The 12,215-nt window shown below is 40.1% G+C and overlaps 1 protein-coding gene across 1 annotated transcript in view; it reads right to left on the bottom strand.

Annotated features, from left to right (window-relative positions):
• Nucleotides 1–12,215, bottom strand: part of LOC143268192 (uncharacterized) — a 104,002-nt gene that overhangs the window by 70,015 nt on the left and 21,772 nt on the right. The window contains exons 11-15 of the mRNA XM_076549335.1: nucleotides 11,044–11,114; nucleotides 10,352–10,376; nucleotides 7,087–7,188; nucleotides 997–1,064; nucleotides 285–306 (exon numbers count right to left, since the gene is read on the bottom strand). Of these exons, the coding sequence (XP_076405450.1) occupies nucleotides 285–306; nucleotides 997–1,064; nucleotides 7,087–7,188; nucleotides 10,352–10,376; nucleotides 11,044–11,114 (288 nt within the window). The remainder of the gene's footprint in view (nucleotides 1–284; nucleotides 307–996; nucleotides 1,065–7,086; nucleotides 7,189–10,351; nucleotides 10,377–11,043; nucleotides 11,115–12,215) is intronic.

The raw sequence follows: 12,215 nt of genomic DNA, 5'->3' as shown, positions 1-12,215 counted from the left end.
TTGACTGGGTAATCAGGATACCTATCTTGGGGAAAAACAGATTTAGACACAGCCTGGTACAGAACATCTCAAACAATCTAACGAGATCAGATCTGAATCCAGTGACAGTAGACAACCCCAGTTTTTTTTTTTTTTAACTTCAGGTACTACTTTTTTTTTAAAAACCAAAATCCAAGTTCTTCCCTATAGGTGGCTTAGATCACAGTGGTGCATTAGACATGAGGATACCCAGTAATTATACTTTTCTAAAATGTGTCTTAACAAGGAGATTTTATAATACATACTGGTATGTTTTCTAGACTCCACCTGAAATTTAAAGGAAAGAAAACAGTTTGAGGCACAGGTCATACTAAATTCTGTTTACATGGGTCTTTAGAACACATGTTGACATAGTATGATGCCAATCAAAATGGGCAAGAGTCCTATGTGTTAGTATATTATGTGACAATGTCCCAGAAGAACTAGGACTCTATAGTTTGTGCCATTCCCACTTTTGCTGGTTCAAAGGCCAAATTAATTTGTTTGGTCTCTGCTGAATGTTCCCTAAGCCAAGCTGCATCTTTATAACCTGACTGTGAGATAATTCCTCCTCCAGCTGGGCCTCAATTATTTACACTAATCCTCATGCAGTAGAAGTCTTACCACTCAACATCTCCATGCTGAAACCCAGAAACTTTGGAACATAAGTAGAACATAAACTGCATCAAGATTTTAGAAACCAGAAGTGGCTGTCAACTTCTGAGTGAAAATTATACACGCATCTAAAGAGGAACCCTTTTCTTCAGGAGAAACTATCCTCTCACACAAACTGTGATAAATGGCACTGCATACTTTTATGTTCAGTTCAGTCAGGAGCAGGCTGGCACAATTCCAGTTCCTTTTCTCCCTGAGCTAACCCATGATGCACCTGGCTTTTGTTAACTGAATTTCATATCGACTACAATGTAAGGGACAAAGTAACTTTTTATATTACTTTGAGAGGAAAGGCAGTCTTACCTCCACCATCATCACGGGTAGCTCTCCCTGTTTTCTAGAAGAAAATGTAGTGGAGTTTTCGTGTATCTCTAAAAAGACAGAAAGTAACTTGTCAACACATGGTATTGTTTTTAATTACTCCAGGGATGTATAGAAGTCTATGTGGCTAGCATATGTGACTTGATCTAATTGTTCCCCCAAATCCACTCCTCCTCTGCTTCTCTGTTCAGAAAGGGGTAGGCCTCCCGTGGGTGTCAACAAATCATGGCACGACAAGTTGCCATGGGACTAAGCACCCCCCTTGCAATAAGGCTGGGCAAGGCGATCCAGTATAAGGAACAGAATCTTAAGAGCCAGCCAAAGTGTTAGGAATGGTTTGCTTTCTGCTTATTCCAGAACTGTGGATTATATTACTGTCACACAAATTAAGGCAAAGAGAAGAACTGAAGAGAAATGAGGAACAGAACTTTTGGCTTCCTAGACAATGGGAATCTAAATCAATGTGGAAGAATCTTTCACTGCATGAAAGTAAATAAGTCTTTCAAAATACACACTGCATTTATTCTGGTTGGAGGAAACCATGCATGTGTGTCTGTGTGCAGGTGGAGTTAGGAGGAGCTCTTCAGGGGTCTGGTTTTCTCCTTTCACCATGTGAGTTGTGGGATTCAACTGCAGTTAGGTCAGCAGGCTGGGCTGAAAAAGTCATTATGCACTGATCCAACCTATCTTTTCTAATAAAAGAAGCTTTATGATTAAGCAACAAAATACTGTCACTTCCTGTTTTAAAGCAGGGAACAATTGATACTTCCTGAGGCACATGTCTCAAATCTATTTCAACCTCCACCAATCCATATATGTTGACTCAGAATTTATCACTAGTTATGATCCATGCTAATGTATCCATTTTACTTGGGAAATTTTACTAGGATGAACATATCTGAAAATATTCTTGCCTATGTTGTGTGTACATTATTCCCTAAAGTATAGCATATCGTGTATTATATTTTGTTATACTGTGCTGAGTATTGTCAGTATTCTACAGGGTTCTAAGGAGCATGGAGAACATGTATGTGTTATAGCCCTATAAGACACAGTGTAATATAAGGGCTTGATTAGTTTCAGATATTGGTGCTAAGGAGTCTGGAAAAAATTCTAAGGAAATACTGAGACAACTGTACATAGTAACACAACTCTGCAAGTCATGACGAAAGAAGGAAAGGAAGCATGGAACCACCTTCCAAATTCACATTATCTAAGAATTCATCCAAAGTACAATGTGAAAGAATCAATCAAAAATTCCAGAAATTTAAGTTCAATGTTGAGTTAGTAGAGCAATTGGGAAACAGTCAATTTGGGTATAGCTGACAACAATGATATTATCAACTATCAAGTACCAACATTTATGGAATTACCACACAAAAAAGAGCAAAATTAACATATGTCTCAAATTTAAAGGTAACACTGGACAGAAGTCAGAATAAGAAATATATCCTTTTCAATTGGCACAGTATAGTCACAGTGTACCATCACATAGTGTACCACTCTCAGAAGAGCACTTGCATGTAAGACTGCACCCACACCACCGCCTTCTCCTCCCATCTCGTTAGTTCCCTTTACTTTGTTCACATCATATACACATATGTAATTTTATTTTTACATAAAAACCTAGTCCTTCAAATGAAAGAAATTACCTGGGACTTGCCTTTTTCAATGAACATAAGACATTTAACATGGCAAGTATATTCACTTACATCTATGTTCTGCAAATGACATAATCCCATGCTCCTTAATAGTTTACACAGTGTCTTACTTAGGGTTTCTATTGCTGTGACCAAACACTATGATCATAAACAACTTGTAGAGGAAAGAGTTTATTTCAGCATACAATTCTCTCTTCACACTCAGTTTCTGGGGGAACTCTGGACAGGAACTGAACAGGGTAAGAACAGAGTCAGGAGAGGATGCAAAGGCCATGAAGGAGTGATGCTTACTCACCAAGGCTCGCTCAGCCTACTTTCTTACAGCACTCAGTGACACCACCATAGGGGTGGCACTGCCTACAGTGAGGTGGGCCCTCACATATCAATCATCAATGAAGAAAATGCACCACAGGCTTGCCTATGGGTGAATCTGGTGGCAGCATTTTCTGAATGGAAGTTTCCTCTTCCCAAATGACTCTGGTTTGTGACAAGTTAAAAAAACAAACAAACAAACAAAACAAAAAACAAAGACAGCACACCTGGATTTCAGGGAGAAGGGGATTCTGACCCCCGTTTTAATTTTTGAAACTATAATTCAGTTACAACATTTCTCCCTTCCCTTTTGGGGAAGGGAATTTAAATTAAGCAAAGTATAAGTAACCTGAAAATTCAAGATGCTAGGAATATGACCTTTCATGAAGTAAAAATCACATATAGACTACTCTACTTCCTAAAATCTTTTCTGTTAATATTAAGCTCCTTGTGGTCTGGCAGCTTTATTGGTGAAATTAAGGGTTAAGGCCAACAACTGAAATGCTATGTATATTAGAAGCAAGGAACTATATGAGAAAGCCACAGACGATCACAACTTTTGTGATTAGAATCTCAAGGATTTTACGATATGTTTGAAATACTTGACCTTATTGCAATAGTAATAGAAGTTGGTTATGAGACTGTTGCAGTAACGTAAAATGTATTTCAGGTAATTGTATCGTGTGTGTGTGTGTGTGTGTGTGTAAGTGCCTGACAATTAAAATATGAGAGCTAAAAGAGGGCATGGCATACCATGATGTATCACCCTTTCTCCTTTCTTTCAGACAGGGTCTCTCACAGATGCCGTAGATAGGATGACAGCTAGCAAGCACTAGAAATACTACGGTCTATTCACTCAACAGCATGGGATTACAAATATGAACAGTTCTGTCCAATTTTTTTGTATGTGTGTGAGCAGATTCAAGCTCAGATCTACTGCATTTTCAGTAAGTATTCTTCTCATTGAGCCATTAATTACCTCAATGATAAATCTTATAAAGCTATTTGAAATGGTATGTTGATCTTGGTTGCAAATCTCTCAAACAGAACTCACCATATGGCCTGTAAGTGTGTAAATAATGATCAAATTTAAGATTTTATCATACTTCATACATATTTTGTGGAAATAAACCAAAACAGATAATGGCCTGTAAATTATGCATGTATGTTTTAATCTTAACTTCATAATATTTCTAGGCCATGTAGTATACATGTAAGCTTTGTACAGCTGGCACAAGTCTTTAAGGAAATTGCAAATACAACAAAAATAAGTAGGGACTTTTTTTCACAAGGTCAATGTCAAGGATACGCACCTTCATTTTACTTCATTTAGGGAAAGCTATAAGGAGAGAGATAACTCAGTGGGGTTTCTGTCCTCCCATGCAAAAGAGGCATTCTGTACAGGACAGGCTGCCTCCAGCCCAGTTACTAGTGGAGAGAAAGTGGAGTGTTGGGTCAAATTTCAGACAAGATACCTTCCTAATTTGTGTCATAGCACTGAGAGTTTCATGAGGGCCAATGTGATGACCACATGCCAGTCACTCCTTCACCTTCTTCCTTACAATCCCTAAGGTTTGGGACAACCTTTTCTGGGTTTATTGTTCTTCTAATATACAGTCTTGCCCTGTTTATGGGACTTCCTCTGGCTGACTGAGTCCAGCCTTTTCTTCTCTCTTCACATATCCATGCCATACAGCTAGGCATCAGGAGCCCTTTAGCTGTGCCTACCAGATCCAGGACTGAACCAGATAAACTACTAAGATTTGATATCTTTGCTCTCAATGGCCTTTCCTGTCCGGTGAGTTTGGTGAGGAAGAGATAATTAGAGATAATACAAAAGGCAAAGAACTATCTGGACTGAGTATGGGAGCATGCCAGAGGGTTAGGCTATATTCTGTGGACAGTGTGTTCTACTATACAGTGTCAGGCACTAAATAATTAGTGGAAAAGAACCTCCAAGACTCTAAGGATAGCCAGGCACAGAACGCAGAATGAACATGGCACCCAGGAAATAGGGAAATTTCTGGAGAAGGATAAAGGGCAAGAAACTGTAATGAGGGATATGAAGTGTGTGCGGCTAGAGGTGGGGTCATGGGGCTCTGTAGGACACGCTACTCACAAGCAGGAGACCCAGAGTATACAGTGAGTAACACAATGCATTAATTCTACAAACACTGCCTGTTATGGTGGAGCCAAACACAGCTAAAGAATGAGAGAATGCAGGAGAAGCCAACACACTTGTGGGGATCAAGGGCCTCGAGCCTAATGAAGAGGCTCCAAGGAAGACACAGGAAACTCATTTCTGAGATTATGAACTCCTTCCCCTAAAGAAGACAAGTCAGGAAAGCCTATAACAAGTGAAAGATACAAATGGTGACAGCACAGAGGACAGACACAGCCCTGTGACCAGATAGGTGCCAAGATAGCCGATACCCAAGTGCCTATAGTCCTTTAGTCCTAGGAACTGAATGTTGAATGTTCTCAATATTGAAGGCTAAACCAAGAATTTCTGAAATGGGGCCAAGTGTGTGCTAGAGTTCAGGATCTAAGATGGACGTCAGACCTCTAATCTCCCTTGTCTCGGCCATCCTGTATGTCAGTCTGAGGTGAGGAACACTGCCTACAAAAGAGTTCAAGTCACCAGATGGTAGGTGCACACCTATAATCCCAGCTCTCAGGAGGCAGAGGCAGGCAGATCTCCATGAATTCAAGGCCATTCTGGTCTACAAAGAAGTTCCAGGATAGTCATGGCAAATACACAGAGATCTTGAGAAACTAAAAAAAGAAAAAGAAATAAAAGAGCTAAAGTCATACACTGAGCCCTTACTCCCAGGACATTGTAGCCTTGGGGTTTTGACAGAACAAAAAGCCATTCTTGGGTCTCTTTAGCTACTCCACCCTGTGGGGTCCATGAAGTGCTGCTACAAGACCTGGGAGAAAAAGAGAGAGAACCTGTTTCTCGGGCATCATTGGGATCACACTATAAGACATTTACCTATGGGTTCTGGTAAGGAGAGAAAGTTGTTCCCTATAGATAAATTGGCCCTGATACAGGTTATACTCAAAAGTGAAAAACAACACTTCATAGGCTCCATGATGCTGAAACCCAGCTGTCAAACTGATGAGGTCTGTGTCCTCTGGGCATGCCCTTGGGGTTTATCTTGATTAGATTAAGTTAGATGAGAAGAGCTGTTCCCTATGGGTACGAGCATTCCCTTCGATGGGATTCTGGGCAGTATAAAAGTAAGAAAAGTCAGGAGAGTACATTCATTCATTTTTCTTTGCTTCTGGGCTCTGGTTGCAAGGTCACTCTCCCTCAAGTTTCTGCCTCTACTGCTTCCCAATTATGGACTCCAAACTCAAACTATATGGCAAACTAAACCTTTCTTTGCCCACTGCCTCTGGGAAAGTAATCCTAACAAAATTTCCAAGGAGAGGTATAACAACATTCCAACGCTTGTGCATTGGGAGTGGCAGAGGAAGAACAGTCTATGTGTTCTTGGAAATACAGTCTTTAAATAACAGAACCAGGAGCAAAGCACCCTTAACCCTGCCAGTGTTAACTATTATGCATTGGAAAGAGGAAAAGCACACAGGTTTCTGTGTCCTTGCTGATCTTTCCCACTCCCTTGGCCTCCCAAGTACAAGGTCTAAGATGACCATGCCTAGGGCTCTCTCCCAATGGACCTGACTAGAAATGCCTTTATCTAATTCAAATTTCATCCTCATTCTTGAGATTCTGGACATTAAACAGATCACTCTTGAGACTTTCCACATCTGCATCATCCATGTCTGGGACAAAGTGACTGAGAGGGTGGCTCAGTCATTCATGCCTACCCCAGGTGAAGCCATACTCATTCATAGGAAAGTCTCAGGTTTCCTATGGTTTACCACTACTTAATGAAAGGCAAAGGTTACCTTTAACCTTTAAACCTATTTATCCTATTTAAATTCTGTGGTTGTATTTCTACAGATAAGCTAGACAAATTAACAGTATCTACACACTAAAAACTACAGCAAAACATCTCTATAGATTTATAAATAGTGCATAGTATAAAGGGCATCTATTATACATAACTGAACATAATTCCCTCAGTACCTTCTGTTTTAATGTATGTTTCTTTGGAGGTACCGGACATAATCTGAGGTCCATCCGTATCAAGTGGGATCACGGTTGTTTTGATGGTCCTTTTCTTTAGTACTGCAGAAACAGGGAATGCAGTCACAACAGGGAAAGTTATGTCAGCTTCACATAGTTGAGTGTTTGTCACTTGATCTCCTTATTTATTTTCAGGTAAGTCACTGTAATTAGAATGGTGCTTCAGGAAGATCACTGTGTCAGTGTCCAATTAATTATGCATCACATGATGATGTAGATAAAGACTATTATGGTCATATGATGTAGGTAAAGTCTAAATTAGTGCAGATGTGACAATAGAGAAGGAAGAGCAATGTGACTATGTTACGTTGGTGTGGTGACTGATACGCAGCGTTCAAATCCCAGTTAGAGCATCATGACACAGTGAAATCTATGCAATCCCACTGTGATCACATCTTTGCACCAGTGAACTAAAAATTCATAAGGACCCCCAGGAGTCTTATCGGTGTAAAAGATATGTTAAACCCTAAGGAAAAGCACATGGATTGTACAAGTGTTCTATGATGTTTGTGAAATGTAAAAACAATTCAATTAGACAAGAATGACTGAATCCTGAGCAAGTGTTTAGTGTGCTACACAACAGTGACCAGTGGTTGTTTAATTTCATTCTTTTCTTATCCGGGATATTTCACAGCTCATGCAGGACATATGGTATCACTTTAAGTAGGTTCAGAAGGTAAGCAGCTGTGTATTCCTCTAACTTTTTAACCTTGGGTACCATGTTAGGCATATCCATGATGCTCTGATCAAAGTCCCTGCCAGATATAAGCAAAGAGATAGATGCTGTGCCTTTATCCCTGACTCCAATTATGTATTTCTTCCAAAATAAGTTGTAGAAGGTCTCTGAATTAGTAAACACAGCCTTTCTCCAACATCTTCATCCTACCAGGTACCTCTCAGCAAGTGACTCTGATCATCAAGGACCCACACTGAGAGGTGACTTATGCTTGTGCCTTCTGTGATGACTCAGAGTCTAAGTTATTCTAAATGAAATTGTCACATGAACGTTAGACCAAAAAAAAAAAAACAGTTCCTTTAAATTGGCCAACCCTGTATAAACCCTCAACATGAACCGACAAGAAAAGGGGTCTAGTGCTTCATGGTGTAACTACTCTCGAGGTGCCAAGAGATAAGAGGAAGGCAGTGGCTGCACAAGGCATGGCAGTGCGTCTTATCTGCTCACTGTTCCCTCATCGTTTTTAATAAAATATGTGATTCTTTGAGAATTCCATAAAATGTATTTTGATCATATTCATCTCCACTCATCACCCTAACTCTCTTGATTCCATTCATATCTCTCCACTCCTTACCAGCTCTGTGCTCTTTTAGTCTCCCTAAGTAATTCACCAAGTTCAATTTGTGCTAATCACATACATATATATGGGCATGTGGCCAACCTCTGCAATTCAGTCAACCTGTTACTGGCAGAGTCAGCTTCTATACACTCTCCTTCCATCAACAGATCTTCTATTTCAGTTTATTATTTTTGTTTTTTCATTGATTATTTGTTATGTTTTGTTGATGAAAAAGGCCTCTAACCCAGGCTGGCCTAAAATTCACTATTTAGAAAAGGCTGGTCTTGAACTTATGACTTTCTTGAATCTACCACTCTAAATCAAAGATTACAGACTGTGTAATCCTGGGTACATTACATTGAGTACTTGGGATGAAACTCGGGTTTTTAGACACGATAGGCATGTACTAAGCCAATCACCATAAGAGCGCCACTTAACACATCAGCTCACTGGTGAGAGCCCGAGCATGTAGACACCACCAATGTGGATAGAATGATGCCCAGTGGCACTCTTCCCTGCTGCCTGTGTAAATGCACCAAGAGCAAAAATGGAATAGGCAACATGGAGTCTAACTACCCATGACAGGAAGTAGCCTTACTGCTCACTGTCCAGCTCTCCTTTACAAGTATATTGTTGGTTGCTCGCATAGGACCCATATAAGATCAAAGAGGTCAACAGTGTGGTTTGTAGGGAAGAGAGGTTCAAAAACCTTTCTCACCCCTAACTAAGAAGCTATTGGTAATTTATGGCTTCTGTGTGAGGGAGGGAGAGATTAATTAAAGGTGTTGTCCCTGTAGCATTATCCCAGGTTCAGTGGATGCCCCTACATGTTTGCATATATGTTTAACATAAAATGGACTAGCAAGTTATTTTTTAAGGATAAAATTTGGAAAAATGTAAAAAGGGAGAGGATCTATGAACAGTAAGAGTTATAAGGGATGAATAAGATGAAATACGGTGCATAAATATATCAAAATTAATAAAATTATAATAATTAAAAAAATAAAATTTAAATGAATTGCTGGATTGATGATGCAGCACAGATCATTAAATGAATGATGACTGGAAATCTTAGTGCACACTGTCCTTAAATTTTGTGGCTCTTTGTGCCCATGCCAATATTGTCTAATCTGTTAATGCTTTTCTCCAAAACTTACAGGAATACATCAGATCTAAGATAAATCGACTTTGAACTATTCATCCCACTCTCCCCTGTACTTTAATTGTGGGCTTTGTCATCTTAAAAGGAGCACTGTGCTCCTCTACCATTCAAAGCAGTGACTGTCTGCTGCATGCCGAGTGACACTTCCTAGGACTTCCAACCACCACAGCCGTCACTGCAGTGTTTGGGATCCCGGTAGATCTGCCTTACTGCAGGCAGATGTAAGAAGACAGAGCTCTCCACAGGGATTACTGTGCCCTTGATGAGGTAAGAAGTGGCTCTTAAGATGCACAGCTAAGGAGCCTCATCACTACCTCTTGAGTTCTAGTTAACTCATTTATGAAGGAACACAAGCATGTAACTGACCCTGCATATCTGAGATGAGGTTTGAATACATTTTTGTAGTTACCTTGTATTCTGATTTTCAATGTACACATCTGTAACTGGAAATTGGGTTGTGAAAAAGGCATCCTACTTTTGGGGGGAAAACAGATTTAAACAAGAATCGAAGTACAATACCCTCAAATAACAAAGGATTACTATTGAACACAAGAACCATAGAAATATCCATGATTACTTACTTGCTGTGGCCCTTGCCTTTAAAAGAAACTAAGAAAAAAAATTTAACACAACAATTCTCAAATCATTAATATGTTACATCACAGTGGTGTATCACACAAAATACAACCAGTGTTTTCACAATTCCTACCTCAGGTGTGTCTTAGGAAAATGATCCCACAATACATACCACATTTATGTTTTATAGTCATCACCTGCAATCAATAGGAAAGAAAATATTTAATGTCATGATCATGCTGAGCAATGTCTACAAAGCTGTTTTGCCCACTAACATTGTGTGACTGAAATCAGGACAGAGAAGAGTAGTAACAAAGAGACTATATTAATGGGTACATTATTCGATGATGTCACAGAGATCTGGGACTCTGTCCTTTGTGATACAAACTAGTACTGGGCATACTTTTTCTTATTCAGTGGCAGATCAGGTAAACCTATCTGGCCTATAGAGGGTTGCAAAACTTACATCACATACCATCTATAAAAACTTTTATGTTTCACTAAGGTATTTTTTGTTTCTAGACTATGGTTTACAAATAACTTGAGTATATGGTTGGAAGCTTAGTGTGTCCAGCTTGAGGATGTTCAGAGGATCTTTCAACCATGAGGACTGGTGTAAACTAGAGGCCCCCACCTTGGTGGGATCACTCATACAGCAGGACACAAAGTTGTGCCACATTGTGATGTATGCTGTCTTGATCAGGACCAAGTTGGTACAGTTCCATTCCCTCCTCTTCCTAAATAAGCTCTCTAATATCCGTGATGACTCAGATCAGTTTAATGAATGAAATGTGATACCCACTGAAGCACAAGGGGACCACCGAGGTAACCTTTCTACCTCAGAGAAATGAAAGTCCCTCTTACCCTCACAGTCGTCACTGGTCGGTGTTGCTTGTAGTGGGGTGAGGCCGCACTGGTGGTAGGTTCAGGGGACACTAGGGGAAAGGAAGCGACTCTCAGCTCACGGGACTTAGTATTATTACAGGGCATCTTTGCTTGATGTGAGTAAAAGCAACTGGACTTGGAACATCTTATTAAACCTAATGAACAATATGGTTGGGTTGTTGCAGGACTGTCTTCAAGGAAGAGAAATAAAGGCAGAGAGTAGCTCTGGAGAGAAATGAGGAGCAGATTTTTTTTGTTTGTAGGGAATGGTAATCTCAATCAGTGTAAAAGCATCTATTATGTGGTTTAATGATGAAATGAATCATTCAAAAATTTCTTTTTATACGTATTCTGTTTGAGAGGCTCAACAGCTGGCAGTGCATCCAGCAGAAGTGACCCTTCTGCACCTGGTTCTCTCAGTCAACCATGTAGGTTCCAGGCTCAAAGTATTGATCTCAGTCTTTACAACAAGTGCCTTTACTGCTAAGAACTCACTGGTCCCCTATAACAAATCTTATGATAAAAACCACAGAGTACAATCAGTCCCTGAGATGACTTTCAGGGTAGGGCAATGGCTACTCTCTTCAGCTTCAGGTGAGGTTTTTACCTATGTACCTGTAGTACAGGTCTGATCCACACTTTTATTAGGGACTCAACTGCCTTTCCAGGCATGTTTTTCTGAAAAGGGTCTTTTCTGCTCTCTACCAGTGATCTTTTCAGTCTCATGAGCTTTGTGAGAAACTGACATTTAGTGATTACAGAAAGACCTAGAACACCCGGGACTGAGAATAAGGACATGTCTGGGATTTAGGACCCATTGCATGGACAATGTGTTGCAGTACGGAGAACCCACAATAAGGTAACACAAAGAAGGAACCACATAAGCTTCTGTGGCAATTATGAAAGAGAAGTGGCTGGGGAAGGAGAGGGGCAGGAGATCATAAGAAGAGAGACAGAAAGGGAGCGACTAGAAGAGGAATCCTGTTTCTCTGTCACACACAGCTCAGAAGCAGGCACTACACACTGAATCCACAGTTATAGTCTATGATAGAGAGCAAAAAAAAAATCTGCAGAATGAGAGAATCCTAGAGGAGCAGACATAGTTCTGATTAGCCTGGGCTGTGAGTCTACAGAAGAAGTGACAGGGAAGC

The sequence above is a fragment of the Peromyscus maniculatus genome, chromosome 12, assembly GCF_049852395.1.
Source record: "Peromyscus maniculatus bairdii isolate BWxNUB_F1_BW_parent chromosome 12, HU_Pman_BW_mat_3.1, whole genome shotgun sequence".
Taxonomy (NCBI): Eukaryota; Metazoa; Chordata; class Mammalia; order Rodentia; family Cricetidae; genus Peromyscus; species Peromyscus maniculatus.
This window is presented reverse-complemented; position numbering and strand designations above follow the sequence as displayed.